At 49.3% G+C, this 24,356-nt stretch overlaps 2 protein-coding genes and 1 non-coding gene across 5 annotated transcripts; 1 reads left to right on the forward strand and 2 right to left on the reverse strand.

Annotated features, from left to right (window-relative positions):
* Nucleotides 1-1,427: 1,427 nt before the first annotated feature.
* On the reverse strand, nucleotides 1,428-1,534 carry LOC133041127 (U6 spliceosomal RNA). Its single transcript, XR_009689164.1, has one exon. It is a non-coding gene; the product is annotated as a U6 spliceosomal RNA (small nuclear RNA).
* Nucleotides 1,535-7,685: 6,151 nt separating this feature from the next.
* Nucleotides 7,686-21,202, reverse strand: CCS (copper chaperone for superoxide dismutase). 3 transcript variants are annotated; one of them, XR_009696192.1, is made up of 9 exons: nucleotides 21,070-21,202; nucleotides 20,671-20,743; nucleotides 13,391-13,528; nucleotides 12,999-13,176; nucleotides 12,377-12,437; nucleotides 12,057-12,202; nucleotides 8,265-8,342; nucleotides 8,090-8,193; nucleotides 7,977-8,009 (listed from the first exon to the last, which is right to left on the reverse strand). XR_009696192.1 is itself a non-coding variant. In XM_061163011.1 (8 exons), the coding sequence occupies exons 1-8, from the start codon at nucleotides 21,106-21,108 to the stop codon at nucleotides 7,856-7,858; spliced, it is 825 nt and encodes a 274-aa protein (XP_061018994.1). In that variant the 5' UTR covers nucleotides 21,109-21,202; the 3' UTR covers nucleotides 7,686-7,855. The 3 variants fall into 3 exon arrangements, 2 of the variants coding, with proteins under 2 accessions (XP_061018994.1, XP_061019002.1); XM_061163011.1 differs by lacking the exon at nucleotides 12,057-12,202 and having other exon boundaries at nucleotides 7,686-8,009; XM_061163019.1 differs by lacking the exon at nucleotides 8,090-8,193 and having other exon boundaries at nucleotides 7,874-8,009.
* Nucleotides 21,203-21,361: 159 nt separating this feature from the next.
* CCDC87 (coiled-coil domain containing 87) lies at nucleotides 21,362-24,356 on the forward strand. The gene has a single exon (XM_061156422.1). It carries the CDS (start codon nucleotides 21,362-21,364, stop codon nucleotides 23,933-23,935), a length of 2,574 nt encoding a protein of 857 aa, XP_061012405.1. The 3' UTR covers nucleotides 23,936-24,356.

Raw genomic sequence — 24,356 nt, forward strand, 5'->3', positions numbered from 1 at the left:
AAAGCACAGAGTCCTAACCACTGGACTACCAAGGAGTTCCCTGGACATGATAAGTTTGAGACGCCTGCAAGTCATCAAATGGAGGTACCAGTGGACAATTAGATATGTCTGGAGTTCAGGGAGAAGTCTGGGCTGAAGATACTGATACAAATTTGTGAATCTAAAGAGTTAATATCTGTGGGGCTTCCCTGATAGCTCAGTTGGTAAAGAATATGCCTGCCATTCGAGAGACCTGGATTCAATCCCTTGGTTGGGAAGATCCACTGGAGAAGGGAAAGGTTACCCACTCCAATATTCTGGCCTGGAGAATTCCGTGAACTGTATAGTCCATGGGGTCGCAAAGAGTCAGACACGACTGAGCGAATATCTGTACTGTACGAAGAACTCCTACAAATTGATAGGGCGGAAAAGACAAGATAAATAGGCCAAGGATGCTAACTGGTAATTTTATAGGAAAAGAAGTACAAATAATAAATAAACAAGAAACTTCATTGCTAGTCAGAGAAATGCAATTTTGTGAGAAAATGAGAACATTTTCATGCCTCATATTTGAAAAAAAAATTTATATCTGTTGGTCTTATAGGTGTGAGGAAATTACACTCAGAGATTGTATGTATGAATTACATATGTAGTGTGATCTCTATATCCTTCCTGGTAAGTATTCTGGCAATATCAAAACTAAATGTAGTGAGCCTTTAACATGGTAATCCTGCTTTGGAATCCAGCCTGCAGAAAACTCACCAATAAGGATATTGATATAAATTTATTTATTGTAGCATTGTTTGTAGTAGTAGGTAGTAAAAGCAACCTGAATGTCCACAAATAAGGGACTATTGGATGGAATATCATGTTGGTATTGAAAGTATGTCAGGGGGTACTTCCCTGCTGGTCCAGTAGTTAAGAAGTCTCCATGCAATGCAGGGGATTGCATGCACCCTTTGGTGGGAACTAAGATCCACATGCCTCAGAGCAACTAACCCTGTGAGTTGCAACTACTGAACCTGCTCACCACAATTAGAGAGTCCATATGTTGCATGAAAGATCCCACATGATGCAACAAAGTCCTGCATGCCACAACTAAGACCTGATGCAGACAAATAAATTATTTAAATAAATAAAATAGGTCAAGGGACTTCCCTGTCAGTCCAGTGGTTAAGACTCAAAAAAAAAAGGTCAGAATTTATTGATGAGGAAGGATGATGTGGAAGGAGGACCATAATTTAAGAGGGAAAAAATGTGTTTACATAACACTACCTATTTCTAAGATATAGGTTAAAAAAAAAAACCTTGATATGATACACATGTTTTTCAGCATAGAAAAATAACATGGATTACCTCAAGGGAATGAGATGGGGCTTAATGATTTTTTACTTTTCTGTATCATTAGACTTTCAGCAATGAGCATCTAATTCTTTTTTTTTTCTTTTTAAAATATGGAACGCTTCACAAATTTACATGTCATCCTTTCGCAGGGGCCATGCTAACCTTCTCTGTATCGCTCCAACTCCAGTATATGTGCTGCCGAAGTGAGCACTCTTAATTCTTTTTTTTTTTTTCTAATTCTTTTATAATTTAAAAAGTACATTATAAGGAGGAAAAGAGGGGCATCACTTTGATACCACTCTGATATCTCCACAAATCCAAACTGCTGGCAGTATTCTCAGAGCAGGGTATCGGCAGGCCTCTAGACACCCAGGGCACATAGCCATTTAAAAGGTATCATGTGCATGAGACAGGGTGCTCAGGGCTGGTGCACTGGGATGACCCTGAGGGATGGGATAGGTAGGGAGGTGGAAGGGGGGTTCAGGATGGGGAACACATGTACACCCATGGCTGATTCATGTGAATGTATGGCAAAAAACACCACAATATTATACAGTAATTAGCCTCCAATTAAAATAAATAAATTTTAAAAATAAATAAAAAATAATAAATAAATAAAAGGTATCATGGTGGCACTTCCCTGGTGGTCCAGTGATTAAGACTTCACCTTCCGATGCAGGGAATGCAGGTTCAATCCCTGGTTAGGGAGCTAAGAACTGGCATGCCCAAGCCGAAACTATTAAGCCCCAAGGCTACAACTAAAGAGAGCCTTCACATGGCTTGGGAAGGAAGACCCAGTGCAGCCAAAATTTAAAAATAAATGAAATTTTAAAAATAGAAAAACTTTTGAAACTTGACTTTAGGGTTGCAATTTTTTTTTTTAGGGTTGCAATTTTTAGCTAAGATGTATAATTTTTTGAAGTCTGTAAACAGTTACAGAATAATTTCACTGTATAAGACTTATCAGGAAGCTTGTTTTGAAGTTTACATTTAGGTCAGGAGTCTTTGGTATTTAAGAAAATTAAATATACAAATGCAATTTTTTTAAAGTTTGATGGAATTTAAGTTGCAAATGGGTATGATTGTTTAGAGTCCAATGTAGTCTGCCAGCATTTATCAAAGAAAAGGTGAAGATAATAACTTTTATTTTTGCTAGATTTATAAACAGATCAATAAACTTTGTAAAGTTAAAGGCTTAAGGAAACTAGGCTTTAAGTGTGTTACTTTAATGCAATTGAATAATAACCATATTAGTTTCCTGTGGATGCTGTAACAAATCGCCAAAACCTGGGTTGGTTAAAACAACAGAATGTGATGTGGCAAGGGCTTCCTGGTGGCTCAGCGCTAAAGAATCCTCCTGACAATGCGGGAGACATGGATTTGATCCTAGTCTGGGAAGATCCCACACAGCAAGGAGCAACTAAGCCCATAAACCACAGCTACTGAGCCTGTGCTCTAGAAGCTGGGGACTGCAACTACGGAGCCTGTGCACCCTAGAGCGCTCAGCAACAAGCAAGAGAAGCCCCCGCTCACTGCAACTAGGGAAAAGCCCATGAAGAAAAGGCAATGAAGACCCAGTACAGCCAATAAATAAAGTATATGTTAAAAAAATTTATTCTTTCACAGTTCTGCAGGCTAAAAGTCCAAAATTAGTAGCACTGGGCTGAAATCAATGTGTCAGCAGGGCCTTGTTCCTTTAAGACTAAGAGAGAAACCATTGCTTGCCTCTTCCAGCTGTTGTAGTTTCTGATGGCTGCTGGCATCCCTAGGAATCCCTCTAGTCTCCAGGGTCAACATCATTAAATTTCTCTCAGGACTTCCCTAGTAGTCTAATCGTTAAGACTCCATGCTTCCAATGCAGGGGGTGAGAGTTCGATCTCTGCTCAGGGAACTAAGATCCTACATGCTCTGTGGTGGGGCAAAAACAAAAAAAAAAAACTTGCTAGGCCTTCTTGTAGGAATACAGGTGCTTGCATTTAGGGCCCATCCAGGTCATCCAGGATAACCTCATCTCAAAATCTGAAATTCAATCATATCTGCCAAGATCCTTTTCTCCAATAAGGTAATATTTATAGCATCCAGAGAGTAAGACCTGCTAATCTGGAGGGCCATTAAGAGCCAATCACAGTAACTTGACAAAATAAAAGCATAATCACAGTCTCTTCATGTCCACTAAAACCACTAAAATGCAAAATAGACACAGTGACAGGATTCTATCCTGCTGAAATTGTATTATTAAGCAATTAGACCCGGGGAACCCAGAGCAGTTTCCTCTTGGCCTTAAAGCTGAGTCCTCTCTCTGTACTGGCGCATCCCTCATCTGAGTTTTTAGATATAATCTGCTCTTTCTCACTGGCTAAGACATCTCAAGTCCTTTTTGGAGATAGGTGACATGCATGTATTTAAATTAGAGGGGAAGGGACTTCCCTGATGGTTCAGTGGCTGAGACGCCATGCTCACAAGGCAAGGGGCTGGAGTTTGATCCCTGGTCAAGGAACTAAATCCCACATGTCACAACTAAAGATCCCAAGTGCCACAACAAAGATCCAGTGCAGCAACCACATAAATAAAAAGCTAAAAGCAGTAGCAATTCCAGGTAACTAGAAAAATTCTTAACAATAAATAAATAAACTAACTAGAGGTGAAGCTTTTGGGGCTAGAGGATGGTTCTGACCTTTACTACAACACATTCCAGTTTTTTTCTTTTTTTTTTTTTTAGGGGGGGTGGGTGCCCTGTGGCATGCAAGATCTTAGTTCCTGAACCAGGGATTGAACCTGGACCATGACAGTGAAAGAGCTCAGTCCTAATCACTGTACCACTAGGGAATATCCTGCGCTAACCAGTTTTTATAACTTGCAACTAGTAGTTCTCAAATTTTGTGTGCTTCAAAATCACATACAAGGGATTAAAACAAAATTTGTTGAAGTTCAGTTGATTTATAATGTTGCATTATTAATACTTTCTGCTATGCAGCAAAGTGAATCTGTTATACGTGCAGATGCATACATGCCCAATTGCTCATTCCTGTTTGACTCTTTTCGACCCCATGGACTGTAGCCCTCCAGGCTCCTCTGTTCATGGGATTCTCCAGGCAGGAATACTGGAGTGGGCTGCCATTACCTTCTCTAGGGGATCTTCCTGACCCAGGGATTGAACCTGCTTCTCCTGCTTTGGCAGGCAGACCTAACCAGTGGACCTCCAAGGAATTCCCTGCAAACTATTTATAACAAATGACTCCTGCTTTTCATACTTTATAATGAGAACCAACATAGCCTTAGAGCCAGAGTACCTGGGTCTGAATCTAGATTTGGCCGTGTTACTAGCTGTGTGATCTTGTGCAAGTTACATAATCACTCTGTGTTTCTCTTTTCTCATCTGTAACTTGGGATAATAACAGAACCTACTGGAAATTCCCTGGTGGTCCACTGGTTAGGACTCCACCCTTTCATTGCTAAGATCCCATAAGCCACAAGGTGTGGCTAAGAAAAATAAATATGTAACAGAATCTACCTTGTAGTTTTGTCATGAGGATTCAATGAATTACTGAATGTAAAGTGTTCAGAAGAGAACCTGGCACTTAATCATCATTATATAGGTATTAGCTAATATGACTAATATGATTGAGGGCAGGAGGAGACGGGGACGACAGAGGATGAGATGGTTGGATGGCATCACCGACTCGATGGACATGAATTTGAGTAGACTCCGGGAGTTGGTGATGGACAGGGAGGCCTGGCGTGCTGCGATTCATGGGGTCGCAAAGAGTCAGACACAACTGAGCGACTGAACTGAACTGAATATGACTAAGTTTTCTTTTCTTTTTTGTTAGGTAAGAAGTGGATTTATTTAGAGAGAAACACACTTCCCACACAGAGTATAGGCCATCTCAGGAGCTAAGAGGTCAAACTTTAACCCTACTTGGACTTGAACCCCATGGTCTTTTTAAAATTAGAATCATTCACCTGGTGTAAATTTTCCTTTTTAAGTAAGTTTAAAAGTGAGTTAAAGAACAGTATTTGGTTAATGATAGAACAGATGGTTTGTGGACACAGCAGAAGCCTGGAGATAACACAAAAATGCCTGAATTTGGCAAAGATTTTCCAACTGGAAGCTTCCCTGGTGGCTCAGACAGTAAAGAGCCTGCCTGCAATCCAGGAGACGTGGCTTCGATCCCTGGGTCGGGAAGCTCCCCTGGAGAAGGAAATGGCAACACACTCCAGTATTCTTGCCTGGAGAATCCCATGGACAGAGGAGCCTGGAGGGCCAGTCCATGGGGTTGCAAAGAGTCAGACATGACTGATCCACTAACACTTTCACTTTCCAACTGCACTCCCTAGAGCTCCAAGGCTCTGGGGGAGCTTAGTCACAACTAAGCATCTTTGGTTGTAGTTCCATTTCTGCTTTACAGCTGGGGTTTCAAGGTATTTGAACAGTGTTCTGTGATTTAAAAACAAAGTTCAAAGTTTGAAAACCACACAGCTGAGAGTTTCAAAGAGAGAAAAGCTAATGGGAATATTGATCCCTTAGGAGTAGAAACAGAGTGGCAGGGGATGGTGAGCAGCTTAGCCATAAATGGGTTAAAACTAGCTAGAATTCCAGATGAAGGTGAGAGGAGGTCAGGGGTTGGCTCTGGGCAGAGTCCAGGAGGAGTTTCTGCAATGATTCTGAGGTGGTGAAACACAGCCTGGGCCCTAGGCTTAAAAGGACTTGGTTCCCCAGGAACCAAGGAAAGCTGGAAAGCAACCAATGTTGATTTGGTGAGAAAGAACAGGGCTAGAGGCAGAGCCAGCAGCCTTGACAGGGAAACAGGCAGGGCCTGGGGAATGGGAGCAGAGCCAGGCACATCTAAGCCAAGGCCAACACTGTGAAACCACCCACCCAGCTCCAAGCAGGCCGCGTAAGGGGCAAAGTTTGCACACTGCCAGCCTACCTACCTGGGCACGAAAGCAGCTTTGTCATGGATGAGCAAGAGAGACACAGTCCAGTGGGGGCAGGGGGGCAGAACAGCTGAGTGGGGAGCCCCAGAGTTCCCGGCCTCACACACCGGTCCTCGGATATTGGCCATCTGTGTGAGACAGGAGCTCGGCTCGGTCTGCCTCCAGGCGCCCCGTGGAGCCTCAGATTCACCACCACTGCTCCGAACCTACCGTGTGCCAGGCCCCGTGCCAAGCACTTTATTCATTCCATTAATTAAGAGTCTTTTACTTGTGAATAAAGAAATCAACTCCAGCCAGATTTTAAAAAAAGTGGGTGGTGATGCATTGGAAGGGATACAGAACTGTCTCTTGACTTCTAGGTCAGGAGGTAGCTGGCCTCAGGGAAGGCCCAGACTGGGGACTCTGGAGCATCTGGCATTCTCCTGCGACTCTTAAGTTCTTCCTGTGAATATGCCTTATTCCTCCTCCCCAGCAGATCTATCGGCTTTTTCTGATATTCAGTCCCTAAAGCAGGGAGAAAGAATGAAGCGGCTGGGCCAAAGTGGAAACAATGCTCAATTGTGAACGTGTCTGGTGGTGACAGTAAAGTCTGATGCTGTGAAGAACAATATTGCATAGGGTCCTGGAATGTTAGGTCCATCAATCAAGGTAAATTGGATGTGGTCAAGCAGATGGCCAGCATGAACATCAACATCTTAGGAAATCAGTGAACTAAGCTCCAGAACTTTAGCTACTTGATACAAAGAGCCGACTCATTGGAAAAGACCCTAATGCTGAGAGATTGACAGCAAAAGGGGAAAAGGGCTACAGAGGATGAGATGGTTAGATAGCATCATCGACTCAATGGACATAAATCTGAGCAAATTCCAGGAGATAGTGAAGAACACGGGGAGACCTGGCATGCTGCAGTCCATGGGGTCGCAGAGAGTCAGACATGACTTGGCGACTGAACAGCAATGACGAAGGCAGGGAGAAAAGGCCCACCCACAGCTCTGGATCTGCTTTGATTTCTTCAGGAAAGCAAGGCCCTGCATGGGTCAGGTGTCCCTCTTGGTTCCAACTGGCCACAGTGAAGGGAGGGGGTCAGGCCACAAACAGAAATATGTCTGCTATGGTCTTTCGCTGTTACCCTGAGGATAAGGAAGTGGCTCTCAGGAACTTTGTGGATTTTCTCTTCTTTTCTTTTTGGCTGTTCCATGTGGCATGCAAACTTCCCCAACCAGGAATCAAACCCATGCCCCCTGCAGTGGAAGCATGGAGTCTAAATCACTGGACCACTGGATAGTCCCCAAACTGTGTGGATTTGAATTCAGTTTTCTTTGCCTCCAACGCCAAGAAGTGGCCCTCGACAGGGAGGACAGAGGCCGAGGGACTGTGTTTACTAAGCCCATTAAGGAAGGAGGGGACACAGACAAACCGCAAAGTTCCATGTGAAAATAAAACTTTAATTTGCCAAGGGAAGAGCAAGCAGCCCTTTGAGAACAAACACAGCCCGCACACTGGTTCTCCCAGGACTGGGTGAGCAGAGCCTCCCTCTGGAAGTGGACGGTGCTCAGCAGGGAGGACAGTGACAGACCCAAGGCAGAGGCCGTGCTCAGAGGTGGGCAGGGGGCTGGGCGGGCTCCTTCCGTCCCTGGCCAGCGATGGGCCGGCCCCGCTCCTCCCAGATGGTGAGGCCATCGCAGGAGCAGATCTGCTTGGGGTTCTGGAAAAGGCCAGCGGCGCGTGCGATGATGCCACAGGCCAACCTGTGGAAGAGCATGGGGTCGAGCTGAGCACCCACTGGGCCCCTCCAGGTCTCCGCGCGCGCCACAGGCAGAGCGCTCACCTCTCTCCCGAGTTCCCTGTGATCTTGGACAAAGGATGCCCGCCCTGGCCCAGGTCATCTTCTCCCTCATCGATGACCAGGCTTCGGCCAATCACATCCCACACCTTTGAGGGGAGACAACAGCCTCAGACATTGGATCTGTTAGGAAAGGTCCCCGCCTTCTCCTCCACCTCACCTTCAGCTGCTCGTCCTCAATCCTGAAGACAGCTCGGCCATCCTCATCGGCACGGACATTCCCCAGGTCTCCGCGGTGCTGCAGTAAGAGCCGGGGAAGAGGGCACATGGGACACGGCGGCTGACTTCTGGCTTCCCAGTGTCTCATTCCCCTTCCCCAGAGTAGCAGTCTCCTCCTACAGGTTCAGTCTGGTAGGATGAAGCGACAGCCCAGGACACACAGAAGGCAACTGAACTCTCTCTCCCTGGAACTAAAATCCTGGGTAGAATGACGGCACACTGGACATGGCCACAGAGACCCTGCCTAGGAAGTCACGCCACTACCCCAGACTGCTTCCCCTACGAGGTATCTGCCCAGTCTGCATCCCAGCCTCAGTACTGACCCCGCTTCCTGCTTCTTTGCAAGCCCAGTTCTCCAGCCTCCCGATGACTCTGTCAGCCCCTGGCAGTCTGCAGTTCCCCTGCGCTTAAGTTGGCCAAGCTTGGCTTCCTGACCATCAGAGGCAGCCAGCATCCCTTCCCTGACGTCCGGCCTCCAGGAACAGAGAGAAGAAACACAGGAGCAGAGGACATATCCTGCCCCCAAGACTGTTTCTGCCCACCTTTCCTCTTGAAGGTATAAAAATGTGCTAACACAGCTACTGGGGGCTTCCCTGGTGGCTCAGTGGTGAAGAATCTGCCTGCCAGTGAAGGAGAAATGAGTTCGATCCTTGGGTTGGCAAGATCTCCTGGAGAAGGAAATGGCAACTGATACCAGTATTTTTTTTTTTTTTGATACCAGTATTCTTGTCTGGGAAATCCCATGGACAGAGGAGCCTGGCGGGCTACAGTCTGTACAGTCACAAAGAGTCAGACTCGACTTAGCAACTAAAATAACAACAACACAGCTACTGAGCACTTCCTACATCAGTCACCCTCTGCCAGGTGGGGTTTGGGGGTTGAGGATGCATATGTGGTCAACCGCCCTCCGGGGGTTTGGAACACTATGGGGAACCAGACATGGAACAGACTAGCGGCTGCAAAACACAGGGTTAGCGCAACAGTGAGTGTGTTTCCCTGTGACAAGACCCTACTGGCGAGTCACAGTAGGATTTGTGCAAATAAACTGTCCCCAACCTGACACTTTGGGCAGAAGGATCCCTGCCAACATGGACTGGTACCCATGGCCTTGCCTTGGGCTGGTCACAAAGGATGTTGCCACGTGATGGGGCTGATGAGCAAGCAGCGAGAAGGGCCACCTCTGCTTTATCTTGTTTTCCTGGGGGACCTCTGTTGCCGACACCTGGCACTTTTTGTTGCACCTGGTGTTGGGGCCTTTTGTGGTGGGAAGGTAAGGGATGGGGAGGAGTTTCTAGGGGCGGAGGGAGTGAGCACCTGGTATGTGGCTCAGAGGTGTCATCAGGCAGAAGGTCCCTCCTGTGCACACGGGTGGGTGGAACTGGGCCAGGTGGTGCCGAATGTCACACCATGCAGCCCCGTGGGATCTGTACCCTCGGGGACTGGGGAGTCAAGAAGGGTTTCAGGAGGGGTGTGACATGGTTACCCCATGCTTTGGATCAATTTCTTAAATGCAGCGCATGGAGGGGGAGGGGAAGGACTGGAGCGGCAGTGGGAGGGCGGAAGGAAGCATGGAAACCAGCTAGGAGACGTGCAAAGGGACAACCAGGCTTGGATACAAATCCCCTCACTGAATTCACTTCCGTTTGGGCAAAACCAGATGCTGAAATCCCAAAGGAACGTGCCAGTCATCATGGTGGCTTTGGTCATGGAGCCCTTGCTCAAGTTTTCCTCCGTCTGTACAAGGGCTTGGGGACAATGGAGCAGCTGGCACCAGACCCTTCAGATGCCCCACCCCTAGCAGGCCCAGGCCAAGGCAGTCTCTTGGCCTTTGAAACTCCACTTCCTCCCAGAACCCAGTCTCGAGGGTTCCTGCCTCCAGGGCTCTGTCTGCTGGGCATCCCATGCTGAGCCTCCGCTCCCACTCTCCCTGCCTCACCTGCTCAGCACCTTTCGAGGCTGAGTGAGGAAGACGGCCTTGAGGATGCACCCCCTGGAGTCACACCTGCTGAGTGTGGCCTGGGCCAGGTATCACCTCCGAGGTTAGGTTTCAAAAGGAGCTGGCTTGGGTTTTAGACGCCTTCTCTCTCTGGCTCTGAGGACAGGCAGCTGCAGTGCTATGTGCTGCCCTAGGGAAAGGCTCACGGGGCACAGGACTGAGGTCTCTGGCCAACACCCAGGGAGGCCTGCCAACAGCAACATGCACAAGTGTGGAAGTGGGTCTTCCTCACATCAAGCCTTGAGAGACACTCAGCCAGAAGTGCCAACTAAGCCGTGCCCAGATTCCTGCCCCAGAGAAACTGTGAGATGACAAATGCTTACTGTTTCAAACCCCTAAATTTGGGAATTCCCTGGCGGTCCAGTGGTTAGGACTTGGTGCTTTCACTGCCAAGGGCCCCAGTTTAATCCTTGGCTGGGGAATTAAGATCCTGCAAGCCTCACGCCACAGACAAAAAAAAAAAACTCTTAAGTTTAAAGTAATTTGATTCTCAGCAATAGATAACTGACGCATAGAACATAAGCAGGGCACCATGCAGACCCGACAGAAAGGCTTCCTCAGCTCCCTAGGGGTGGCGGGTGAGAAGTAAAAACTTTTGACTGTTAGAAATGTGACAGAGCTGTCAAAAGTAAAAAAAAGAGAATAATCACTTACATGCATTAAGAAACACACAGCATGTTTTCATTTGTTTGCCCTGGTACCGAATTCGCAAGGAGGGGAACACATAGTACCACAAGTGGAGGAGATGGAATTAGGTGTATGTCGATGGGGCATTAAGAAATATCCCCAGGAGAGAAGGTGGTCCTCCTGGACAACACCCAGGACCTCTCTTAACACTCACTAAGCACTCTAACAAAGATAAGCAGGCTGCAGTCCCTTGTAGGCGTTAAATGACACTGTTTTTCTTTTTTTGGTCACACTAAATGGTTTGCAGGATCTTAGTTCCCCAACCAGGGATCGAACCCATGCCCCCTGCAGCAGAAGTGTGGAGTCCTAACCACTGGACCGCCAGGGAATTCCCCTCACAACACTTTTAAGGTCTGCACTGATTTATTTTTACAAGGATCCTCCTTTTGGGGCTAGAAGTACTGGTTTCTCATTTTCTGTGGCAATATCGTTTCTCGTTCGAAATAAATCTACTTGAATTACATGAATGACGTCTTGATTTTCTTCAAAATAATGGAGAAAGGCCAGGGGTGCAGATGGAATGGGACTGGCCACAAGCTGTCAACTGTTAAAGCTGGGTGACAGGGATACAGGGGTTTGGGATACTAGGCTGTCCACTTCAGAACATGTTTGAAATCATGTTCCAAGATAGATTAAAACGTTAAAAATAAATTAAATTTACTTAAGGGGAAAAAAAAAATCAGTCAATTTAAATCAAAACGTTGAGTAACTAGCAGAACAAGTAGTACTCAGATAAGGCAAAAACCATTAAAGTGGCATGTGACTCATGGCCGAGGGGGGCCAATTCTCTGGTGTAAAAGGAAAGTCCAGGGCCAGGAGCTGCAGAGTCAGGAATGGCCTTTTAAAAAAATTATTATTATTTGGCTGTGCCAGGTCTTAGTTATAGCATGAGGGATCTTTAGTTGCAGCATGTGAGATCTGGTTCCCTGACGGGGATTGAACCCAAGCCCCCTGCATTGGGAGCTCGGAATCTTAGCCCTTGGACATCCAGAGAAGTCCCGGGAGCAGCCTTTTTACTTTAGGTAAAACCTTTAACTTCCACACCATCACCTTCTCTGGGAAGCTCTCTCCCACTGCCTGTGCCCTTCGGACTGGATCTGGAGCTTGCTCTGGGTTCCCAGGGCCTCCCGGAGGCTCCTGCAAAGATGCTCTGGCTGTGCCGCAACCACGGAGTTCTGAGTGTCTCCCTCACCAGGCTGTGAGACAGGGTCAGGCCTTGAGCACAGGAAGTGTCTATAAATGTTTCTAAACCAAACAAAATATGAGGGAGAAAGACTCCCCCCAAATGGTATCACACTCTCAGGCTCCAAGTGCTGCCTGCCGTGCCTCTGAGATCTTGGGTTCTCTGCCAGCCCAAGACCAACACTTACCCGTTCAGAGTCCTGGGGGCCCCCATGGGACATTCCATCAGGGTTAAAGTGGTCCCCACAGCTAAGAAGAAAAGATAGCAGGTAGGTAGTGAAACCACAGCTCGTGGACCAGGTGATCCATCCTCTTACTTTAACTACATTTGTTCCATTCATCCATTCATTCAACAAATGGACCCACTCTGTACCAGGCTCTGGGTTGAGATCACTAAGAAGAATCAGTCATGAGACCTGTCTTCAGCAGGCCTCCAGGGTAAACCTGGATGAGTAAACACTAATTGCAGCATGATAAACACCATGACATGCATGGAGAACTGACCCTCCTGTGTTAAGGAGTCACCTTCCTTCTGGGAGCTGGGAGCTAGGAGCAGGAGTGTCAAGGTCAGATTTTGGTTCAAATCCCCACTCTGTCATTTACATGCTCTAGGGCTTTTGACAAGTCATGTAACCTTTCTGAGCCTCAGTTTTCTCATCTGTAGACTGCGCTTGTGTGTATACACCTCCCAGGGTACTTGTGAGGACCATATGTGAATGTATGTGTAAAAAGCTGAGTACAGCCCCCTGTGCACAGTGGGTGCACAACCCGGGCAATGAGGATGCTCCAGGGAGGTTCCAGAGGACTCACCTGTTGCAATTCCTCGTGAGGTCCCCGAACTGATGGATGTGGAGTCCATGCAGCCCAGGCTGCAGGCCATCAATGGTCCCCTCGATTAGGCAGCGCTCAGGGGTCAGCTGCAAGAAGCGCACCACTCCCTGCACAGGGCCAGGCCCCCCAAGAATGGCCACGGCTGCCCCTAAATTCTCTGTAAGGTATCAGACACCAGGGCTGGCTCGCCACCTCACTCAGCCCCACCCGTTCATCAGCTTGGAAAGGGCAGGGAGAGAGCCCCATGTAACCTTCACGTGGTCCCCGAAGCCTCTCCAACCCAAAGCCCCCAGATCCTATGGTTGGTTAGAGCTGTACCACACCCAGGCCACCTCCCTCCCAGAGAGTCCGAGGCCGTAGTGGTTACTCACGCAACAGGCCACTGCCCATGCCCTTGAGGACCGCCTGCCTCCCAGTGCCTTCTAGAAGGGCCTGCACCTCCTGGCTGGGCAGGGTGGTCTGCACCAGGACCATCTGGTTCTCCAACTGCACCTCCACACTTTCGACACCTAGAAGACAGGGGGCAGAGGGCAGCAGAGGGCTAGCACCCCTCTGCTGGGAGCAGGGAAGAAAGAAACAGACGGTGATTCACCATCCCCATCTTCATCACCTTTCTGTGGCCGGAGGCAAGCTCCAAAGCTGCCTTCTAGCTATAAGGCCCTTAACCTCTCTTTTTTTTCCAGCTGTGCCAAGCAGCATGTGGGGTCTTAGCTCCCCAATCAGGGATCAAACCCTTGGCCCCTGCAGTGGAAGATTCAAGTCTTAGCCACTGGACCCCCAGGGAAGTCCAGGCCCTTAACCTCTCTGAGCTTGTTTCTTTACGAAGTGAGGATAACGTCACCTTGCCCCCAGGACTGTTGTGAGTTCTTATTTCGTGCCAAGAGTTATTCATCTATGTTTGAAGCATAGATGAGTGTGAGCATGCTCAGTCACTTCATTCGTGTCCAACTCTTTGCAACCCCATGGACTGTAATGTAGCCTGTCAGGCTCCTCTGTCCATGGGATTCTCCAGGCAAGAATACTGGAGTGGGTTGCCATGCCCTCCTCTAGCAGATCTTCCCAACCCAAGGGATCACACTGGCATCTCCTCTATTTCATGCATTGCAGGTGGACTCTTTACCCACTGAGCCACCTGGGTAGCCCTTTGAAACATAGATAGTTCTTTTAAAAATATTTGAACATAATATCGTAAATCAACTGTACTTCAATTTTGAAAAAAATAAATGAAAAAAAAAAAGAAAAAAGAAATGATGAAAAAACGTTTATATAAAAGTGGGCTATCAGGCTTCCCTGGTGGTCCAGCAGTTAAGAGTATGCTTTGCAATGCAAGGTACACTGGCTTGGTCCCTGGTCCAGGAAGATCCCACATGCTGCAGAGCAACTAAGCCTATGTGCCACGACTACTGAGCTCACGTGCTCCAACTACTGAAGCCCAAGCACCTAGAGCCTATGCTCTGCAATGAGAAGCCTCTGCAATAAGAAGCCCAAGCATCACAAGAAAGAGTAGCCCGCACTCATTGCAACTAGAGAAAGCCTGCAGGCAGCAACGAAGACCCACCACAGCCAAAAAATAAATCTTAAAAAAAAAGTGGGCTATTGATAGTCACAATATTCATGATAGTCAAAAGGTGAAAACAACTCAAAAGCCCATCAAATGATGAATGAATAAACAAAATGTAGAGCCATACGATGGTAGACATTCAGCCATAAAAAGAAATGAAGCACTGATACATGCTGTGATGTGGATGGACCTTAAAAACATTAAGTGAAAGCCAGTTACCAAGACTACATATTGGATGATGTCATTGTGGATGAAATGTCCAGCACAGGTAAATCTACAGAGACTGAAAGTAGAGGAGGGGGCAGGAGAACAGGAGGGTGATAGCTGAAGGGTATAATTTCTTTTAAGATTTATTTATTTTTATTTTACTTTTGGCTGTACTGGGTCTTCAGTGCTGAGCTTGGGGTTTTTCTCGTTGTAGTGAGTGGGGCCACTCTCTAGTCGTGGTGCACAGGCGTGGTGCATTGTGGTGGCTGCTCTTGTTGTGAAATGCGGGCTCTCTGCACCTGGGCTTCAGTAGCTGCGAGCTGTAGGCACCCGGGCTTTAGTCATTGCAGAACGTGGTCTCAGCAGTTATGGCTCATGGGCTTAGCTGCCATGTGGCATGTGGGATCTTCCCACAGGGACTGAACCTGTGTCCTATGCATTGTCAGGCAGAGTCTTAACTACTGGACCACCAGGGAAGACCCTGAAAGGTACAATTTCTTCATGAGGTGATGAAATACAAAAATTGATAGTAGTAATGGTTGCACAACTCTGAATATACTAAAAACCACTGAATTGTACACTTTAATGGATGAATTTTATAATACATGAATTATATCTCAGTAAAGCCGGCACACATAAAAAAAATGATGGGGCTATCACCATCATCATGAAAGCTAACATTTACTGAGCATGCACTGTGGGCTTTCTCATACTGTACCTATATTAACACAAGTAACCTTAGGAGTTGGGCACTGTTATCCCCACTTTACAGGTGAGAAAACTGAGCCACAGCAAAGTCAAGAACTTGCTCCAAGTTCAGTTCAGTTCAGTCGCTCAGTCGTGTCTGACTCTTTGAGACCCCATGGACTGCAGCACGACAGGCTTCTATGTCCATCACCAACTCCCAGATCTTACTCAAACTCATTGCACTGTAGTAAATGGAGGGACTCGAACTCATCCCAGGCAGCCTAGCTCCAGCTTCCAAGCACCTGCCCTGGACACTGCTCACCCTGAGAAGCAGCTCCAGCCTCCAGCTTTGGGGCCCCCTCCTCCATCCTCTGGCAGCAGCTCCCATTTCCCCCACATAACTCAAGCTGTGTGGACTGCAATCCTTTGTGTGGTCCACAAGCGTCAGGTTCAAAAGTCAGTGCCTCTCAACTGCCCACCAAATCCCTGAGTCACCCTGCTGTGCACACAGCCTGCAGGGTGATTCTGATAAACACTCAGCTTTGAGGGCTGAAGGGCCAAGAGAAGGACAAGAAGGGGCTTCTCGTTCATTCAGACCTTCAGGGCTCATAAACCTTTTAAGAGGATATTTGAATCCTGAACCAGAATACAGGGGATGGTTGGGAACTCTGAACATTGATCTCACCTGTGGAGCTTACAAACATTCTGCTCTGATCTTAGTAAGTGTGTTTGCTGTTCTGGGTGAGAGTAAGGCCCACAGGAGCCAGGAGTCCTGGGCAGCCCAGGAAACACAGGTTAAACGAGGCATTTCCCTCTGCTGAGGCAGCGCTCTGTGGACTGAAGGCTAAGCCATTCAAGTTCCCTCCATCCTTGGTTTCCCTCCTCCCTCCCCCTGCCAGGGAGGGTATAATCATCCCTGAGGCACAGACAAGGAACCTCAGCTCTTCAGATTCCTTCCAACTCAAAGCAACACGGAAATGGTACTGGGAGGAGGCAGCATCCAAGAAGCGGACTATCTGGCCTGTGTTACAAAAAGTCCCATGGGCTTGCGTCCATAGATCCCAGCTGCATCGGTTGGGGGAGGGGCCAAGTTTGTAAACAGACACACCTACATCGTCCCCAGCAAGTACAGGGCAATTCTGCCAGAAGAAAATTCTCCAAAGAACCCAATTGCCATCACTTCACACAACATCTCATTCTGGGCCCCTGGCGTGAAGCCTTGGTGCTCTGGATTCACCCAGAGGTGCTTCTGGGTGCCAAGGGGCTGTAGGGAGAATGGCAGGGAATTCCTGGGGCCTGAGCCTCTAGGGAATGCCACAAGCTGTGTGCTCCGCTTTACACACATCAGGATGGTGATACTGTCCTCCTCGGGCAAGTGAAATGAGGCAGGGGGGTTACGCAGCTGGCTTGAGATCACAAAGCTCAGAAGGCAGCCTGTCCAACCCCAAAGCTGACTGTTTGGTCCCTTTGTCCCACAGGAAGTAGGACTGGGCCCCAAAGGACTGACTGTCTGAGGCTCTCAGGGCTCAAGCATGAAGTGCAAGGGATTCATATGCCTATTCAGTCATTTAACAAATGTATACTAAGCACCTATCATGCACCCCGTTCCAAGCGGCAGGGATGCAGCAGGGAACAAGTCAGGTGTTGTCTCTGACCCACAGAGCAGAAGTATTCCAGGGCAGGAACATGCACATCACACACACACTCAGGGAGATTTGGGTAGTGCAATGTGTGATCAATGAAGCAGGTCTTAGGGAACAACTTGGGGATGAGCACTTAGACAGGCTGGTCAAGGAAGGTGTAGGGAAAAAGCAAACTAGCCAAGATGGCGTGGCCAGGCTTTCTTGCCCCACGCCCTCTCGCTTTCACCCCACATTTTGTGAATAATGATTATGTAACAACTGAGCTCATTAACAGCACTGCGCATGCGTGGCACAAGGTACTCGCTTGGCCACGGGTTACTTGTTCTGTAAGCATACATAAGCTCCACCTGGAAAGTCCTTGTTGGGGAGGCTATGTTATGTTAGGCTATGTTATGTTATGTCTGGTGCTATAGTTGCTGCACCAGCCAGGAGAGAATAAATGCATCTGCAGTTCCTTCAGCTCCTTGAGTTTTCTTCCGGCTTCTCCGCACGTACCTTGCCTACCAAGGGTTCAGTGAACAGTGTGCACAGTGAGATACAGCAAGATAGAAGGTCTCTCTGAGCCTTGAAGCAAAGGACTGAATGTACTCAGGGAAGAACATTCCAGCAGAGGACACAGTTTAGGCAAAGACCCTGAGACAGGAACGACATCTATGTGTCTGAGAAAGGCCAGAGGGGCCGCAGCTGGAGTAAAGAGAAGAGTAAGACGTGAAGGTACAAGTGGAGACCAATCAAACAAAGCCCTGCAGATAAGAGGAAAGAATCTGGATTTAATTTTAATGCAGGGGAGGCCGCTGGGAGAGGCCACAGAGTATAGTGGTTGAGGGTGTGGGCTCTGGAGTTGAAATCCTGAGTCTGCCATGTACTAGCTGTGTGGCCTTAGACAACTTACTCAACCTTTCTGTTTGAGTTTTCTTTTCAGTTTCTGTATCTGCAAATGGAGATGATAATACTACCTACTTCAGAGGGCTACTGAAGGCCTAAATGAGTCATCTCACACAGAGCACTTAGAACAGTGCCTGGCCTATGGGAAGCTCTTAATATTATTACTGTTAGAGGATTTTAAGCAGAGCAGTGACAACATCTCCTAAGAGCTGCTCCTCTGCACTGAAAGTGGAAGAGCCCCGGCGAGAAGCTCCCTGTGACTATGCATTTCCTCAACTCTTGACGTGGGTCTGAACCAGGAGGGCTGGCTCCCCAGCAGAGTAGCAATTCAGTCTGGCTGGTGTGGAGTGTGGCCAGGCCTGTACCTGTTTAGCTCAGAAAGGGAGAAAAAACAAGGCCACAGGGGGCTCTAGGGTAGTGATGATAAGGATTCAAGGGAGTGAGCCTTGGGCTGGGAGGGCCTCCCACTTACCCCTAGGAGGAAAGCAGAGCCTTCGTCCCCAAAGCCCAGGCATCCTGGAGAGAGCAAATCAACCAACCCATCTCTCCCTCTCCTTCTCTGCATTCTGGGAAGCCACTCCATGAGAAGCCAAGCTGATTCCAGTTACCCAGGCTAGGAAACAGAGAGTCACCGGAAGTCTTTATCTGGTCACTAAGAAACCTGCCAAGGGCTAGAAACTGCCCTATGTTCAGCAGAAGTCCAGCTGTCTGCTCTCCCAGCAAGAATGTTTTACTGGAGGTAGAGAGCCCAACAGTCTTGGAAAGCTGCGGTCAGAACACTCCACTCACAGTGGAATGGTTCAGTTTTCTCAGACCCTCACCCACTACCCTCAAACACACAGTCTAAGCAAACCCAGCTTTAGGATCTCTACGCTCTGTGAAAGTGGCACTGGGAGCCGCCATGGAGCACTCTGGGGGCTGAGGGCAGGTAGCGCCAGGCGCTGTGCACCAGCCTGGCTGTTCTCCATGCATAAATTCACAGGCAAACACGCATGACTAACAACAGGAAACGGTGTTGGAACAGTGGGAATCAGCATATTTGCACAGGAAGCTTTGGGAGACGTCATTTCCTATAGTCTGCCTGGAGTGGGGACAAAATTGAACAAGTAAGAGGAGTCTGGTGCTGTGGAAAGTGTGAAAGCTGCTAGTTCTCCTCCATCAGGAGAGGTAACTGAAATGAATGAAGCTCCTGCAGAAAATCCAGGACCTGTCAGCAGATGCTGTTACGAAGACGGTTGGCTGATTAAGATGACATTCAGTAACCCTTCAGCACTAGATGAACTAATGAGTGAAGAAGCCTATGAGAAATACATAAAATCTATATTGAGGAGTGAAAATGGAACCCCAAAGTAAACCAGTTTGAACAACTTTAAACAAAGGATGTGTCCCCTCATGCCTCTGCCCAGCCAGCTTACCCCCTATAAGCCCTTCCTCTCACAGGTCCTAATATTCAGTGGGCTCTCACTACATGCCAAAGTCCTTTTCTAAAGTGCTTTTACACATATTAACTAATTTACTCTTCTTGATGATTTTCTGGGGTAGCTTCCATTATCTTGCACATTTAAAAGCTGAAGAAACAGGCATAAAAAGTAACATGCAGGACTTCCCTGGGGGTCCAGTGGTTAAGAATTGCCCATCCAGTGCAGGGGACGTGGGTTCAATCCCTGGTCAGGGAACTAAGATGCCTCATGCCGTAAAGCAACTAAGCCAATGAGCCACAACGAAAGATCCTGCATGCCGCAACAAAGATCTGAGGCAGTCAGATAAATAAATATTAAAAAAAAAAAAGTAACATGCATGAGGCCTTAGTGCCATTAAGTGACAAAGGGGGGATTTGAGACTGAAAGGTCTGACTCTAGAACACACACCCCTAACGCCAGCGACACACAACTGCCTGATTCAGAGCCAAGTGCCACCAGTCTCTCAACTTCAGAAGCCAAGTTCTTCGGAGAACGGTTCTTCCCAGCACAAAGCTCAAGTGCCCATTTTACCTGAGGGCAGGGGCTGTGCCTGAAACTCTTGTGAACTCTTCTCCCTAAAAAGCTTCCAGTGTCTGGTGTACACCTGCTGAATCACTGAATAAACATTTAACAGACTCAAAGACAGGCAGTTCCCCAAGCCATGTTGGTGGCCTTGCCTTCTCAGAGCTTGCTGGTCGTGCCAGGTCAAGGACCTTCCTGGTGGTTCAGTAGTTGAGACTCCGAACTTCCACTGCCAGTGACACAGGTTTGATCCCTGATTGGGGAAGTTCCACATACCCGGCAGTGTGGGGGGAAAAAAAAAATCCAGAGCTACCTGGATAGAACATGGCCAGGGCTGCTGCTTGTTTTGTCAAGATTATGCTGCTTCTCAAGCAAGAACTGTCTATTTTCCAGGGAACACCCTGTAGGGGGACTACTCTCTGCCTACCTCCTTACTCTCCAGGCACCTGAGGTTAAGACACCAGAAAGGCAGGCAGTTAGGGCCAGTAGAAAAATCTGGCAGAGCAGGCCTGAGACCTGCACTCTAGACTCCATTTCTGGGTCTCAGTGTGACTCTGAGAACATTCTTTCCTCTCTCCAGGTTCTAATTTCTGTCTCTGTAAAAGGGAGCAGGTAGGCCTAAGAGATTTGCCTGCCCCTCCCCGAGGTCTCCGGTTTGCTCTCACAAAAGTTCATCTGGTTCTTACCTGCGATCCCTTGCAGGGACGTGCGCACCGCGTCCACGCAGCTCTGACAGGTCATCTGCACCGCGAACTCCAGCTGCAAGGGTGGCAGGGACCGGCTGATAGGAGCTGGGAAACCTTGCGTGACCCTGTTTCACTACCTCCCCTAGGACCACCCCCAAAGGCCTAGAGTAACGCCCCCTGTGACCCCTCCTCAAGCGCCTTCTTCACTGTCGCTCACGACCATTCCAGGAGCAACACACAGTAACAATGCCAAGCGTCCCGCTACTCTCACAGTACAGCCCTGGCCCCGGGCCCCAACCCAGGTGTCCGCTCCTTCCCTCATTCTCAAGTTAACGATCGCTCTCCAGGGGCCGAAGTTCTCTGCCCTGCGAGGCTCCCACACGAGGCCTCGACCCTCACCGTGCAGGCAGTCCCGCGGTCCTCCCGGTCCGACGCCATCCTGAATCCAACTATCGCCCGAGGGCCGGAACTGAAGCTCCAGCCCAGAGCAGCGCCGCGGAGAGGGGGAGGCGGAGCCCCGGAAGCCACTCCTTGCCCCGCCTTCCGGTGCGCGCGCACGCAAGGCTCGGCTCCTTCCCACGTCCACGCGACGGTGGGCAGGGATTGCGCAGGCGCACTTGGGCCCTCCGGCCCCTCGTTGCCTTAGTAACCGCTAGAGCCGCCGCCGCTGTCGGCGCTGCCTGGTCTTAAGATGGAGCCGTATAAGCCAGACCCCGAATTCCAGCGGATTTACCACCGATTGCTGCGTCCGTTGTCGCTCTTCCCCCGCAGGACGACACGCACAGCGTCTCAGGAGCACCTCTCGCAGGAGGTCCCGATGGTACTGCCTTTACCGGTTCCACGGCTGACGGCGGAGTTGGTCTGCCGCCAGGTAGCCGAGCGGCTGACCAAAAGCGGGCTGGAGGCGCGGGCGCCCCACAGGGTACGGCTGCGTTTCACCGAGGTCATCCTGGACGAGCTGAAGTGCAGCTGGCAGGAGCCCCCCACCGAACTTGGCATGAGTCACCTGAACAACCAGAGGCTACGGAAGCGGCTCCTGATCTACGTGCTCCTCAGCTGCGAGCAGCTCTTCGTACGCTACCTGCACCTCCAGAAGCTCATGTCGACCTCCGCAGTCGTCTTCACTGAATCAGCCACGCTTACCCGCTTGGCCGCCAGCCTCGCCAGGGACTGCACCGTTTTCCTCACCGGCCCCGACGTCTACCGTAGCCTGCTCTCTGACTTCCTTGCCCTGCTCAGAGAAGAGCAGACCCAAGTCTCCGCGCCCAGACTGCGCGCCGTTGGCCTTGGGGCTTTCAAGCTCTTCTCTGTCCCATGGCATCACATCCCTGGCTTCACCCAAGTGCCGCATTTCAACCTCAGCCTGAACTACCTCATCCAGCTCAGCCGCCCGCGAGACCTTGCCAGTGAGCCCGAGAAGGATCCAATGAAGGAATTGAAGTCCATTCCCCAGCTGAAGAAGAAGAAGCCTCTGCGCTGGCTGTCCTCCATGCAAAAGAGGAGAGAAAGCGCCTTCAGTTCACACATTGCACCACTGCCTGGGTCCTCTGTGGCTCCCCCCTGCCGGGCTCCCCCCACCTCACACTTGCCCCTCTACTCCCAGCTCCAGAGGGGCCAGTCCATGCCCTCTCTGCGTGAGGGCTGGAGGCTAGCAGATGAGCTGGGCCTTCCTCCACTCAGTCCTCGCCCCTTAACCCCACTGGTCCTGGTGGCAGAGAGCAAACCAGAGCTGGCAGGGGACACAGTGGCTGAGGACCTGAAGCAGATGATGAAGAACATGCAGTTGGGGTGGTCTCAGTACCCACCGCTGGACTCAGGGCTGCCCCCACTCCTGGGGGCCCTGACCTACCGCCCAGCTGCTACCCATCACGTAGAAGAGCTGCAGAGAATGTTGAACAGCCTTAAGGAGCAAGAGGCCTCGGAACATCGGGGCCTCCAATCCCCTAAACCCCCTCTGCTTGAACCACAACCAGTGACTGTTACTTTGAAGCTAAGGAATCAGATGGTCCAGATAGCTGCTGTACAGGTCTCAGGAAGAAACTTTTTGGATTCCTTCCACATTGAGGGGGCTGGAGTGCTATACAACCACCTGACTGGTGAACTGGAACCCAAACTTATCGAGCAAATGGATATGGATCGCACTTTTGGCAGTAGCATCAGGGAAGTCTACAAGGAGCTGATGAGCCGTGTCTCTGACAACCACTTCAGTTTTGACCAAGGGCCCCTGGTTGAGCCTACAACCAATAAAGACTGGTCAGCCTTCCTGTCCTCAGCCTTCCTACGTCAAGAAAAACAGCATCGTATCATCAACACCAAGCTGGCTGAACTTTATTCCCAGAAAGCAAGCGCTTTACAGTCCAATGCAGATAAGATGTCCTCCTTCACATCACTCCAAGCAAGTAAAAGCTGGGACAGGTGGTCAAACAAGGCCAGATGGCTGAACTGGTGGAAAAGCACTTTGTCTGTGGTTGACTACTTTAAGTACCTCACCACCCAGGAGACAGATTTTCTCCATGTCATCTTCCAAATGTATGAAGAGGAGGGTCCTGTGGAGACCGTGGCCCCTATCAAAGAATCCATAAAGATCCAACACCCACCCCCCTTGCTAGAAGACAACGAACCAGATTTTGTGCCAGGAGAGTGGGATTGGGACACGGTGCTGGAACACAGGCTAGGAAGTAAGAGCAGCTTCCTGGAAGATTCTCACAAAATCCTGAGCCTGCAGAAGCGTCTGGAGCGGGTTTGGTCCATGCTTGACGTTCCAGAGAAGGACCAGCTGGACATGGCCATCAAATACAGCTCCAATGCCCGCCTGAGGCAGCTGCCGGCACTGGTGAGTGCCTGGGAGCGGGCCTTGCAGCCCATTCAGCTGCGGGAGATACTGCTGGGGAGACTGGAGTGGTTTGAGCGACAAGCCTCTGACCCTAACCGCTTCTTCCAAAAGACTAATGTGGGCCTGAGTCGCTTCCTGGAGGAGAATCAGATCCGCGGCTATCTCCAAAGGAAGCTCAGTACGGTGGAGGCTCCTTTGGTTCCCCTCTTGGAGGAGATTGAGTTAGTCTTTGGTGAGCCGGTGACCTTCAAGGGGCAGCGCTACCTGGACAAGATGAAGCGCGACAAAGTGGAGATGCTCTACTGGCTGCAGCAGCAGCGGCGGGTCCGCCACCTGACCCAGGCCAAGAAGGCCTCCCATCAGTCAGTCTTGTCCAGGAAGCTCAGCAGCCAGCCTTTAGTAGCCCCAGGGAATACTCCCATTACTCTTTGACCGGACCAAGCACCCTCGGATCTCTCTGTCACCCCCATACACACAGCACCTCATCCAGACCTCTTGACTGCTTTGAAAGAAGAAATATCTGGGAGGGCAGGGTTCAGGAAACCTGCATTCCAGCTACCAAGGGACAGACATTAGTACTGTATTTTGACCACGAAGTTCTCATAAAAGAAGCCCCAAGCCCAGTAGTCCCATTTCTGTCAAGCCATGCACATTACAGCCAAAGTCTCATGTATCAAAAGAACTGAGACTATCCCTTGGAGTTCATTGTAATGGGAAATGTCAGACAGAAACCATCCCATGTGGAACACCTCAGCTCAGCGTTTCTTTCACATTAGATTGACTGGTTAGAACACCAAGCCAAGAGGCTCAAAGGCATGATAACTAAGAGCTAATGCTTTGGAGTTAGTAGATG

The sequence above is a fragment of the Dama dama genome, chromosome 2 (assembly GCF_033118175.1).
Source record: "Dama dama isolate Ldn47 chromosome 2, ASM3311817v1, whole genome shotgun sequence".
Taxonomy (NCBI): domain Eukaryota; kingdom Metazoa; phylum Chordata; class Mammalia; order Artiodactyla; family Cervidae; genus Dama; species Dama dama.

Bases quoted from the DNA above. Each gene is read 5' to 3' on its own strand.
- CCS (XM_061163011.1), bottom strand. From the start codon at position 21,108: ATGGCGTCGGACCGGGAGGACCGCGGGACTGCCTGCACG. The intron at 12,438-12,998 runs GTGAGTCCTCTG...TTTTCTTCTTAG, and splicing joins CTCACGAGGAATTGCAACAG to CTGTGGGGACCACTTTAACC. The intron at 8,194-8,264 runs GTGAGGTGGAGG...CTCCCCTCAAAG, and splicing joins TTGAGGACGAGCAGCTGAAG to GTGTGGGATGTGATTGGCCG.
- CCDC87 (XM_061156422.1), top strand. From the start codon at position 21,362: ATGGAGCCGTATAAGCCAGACCCCGAATTCCAGCGGATTTACCACCGA.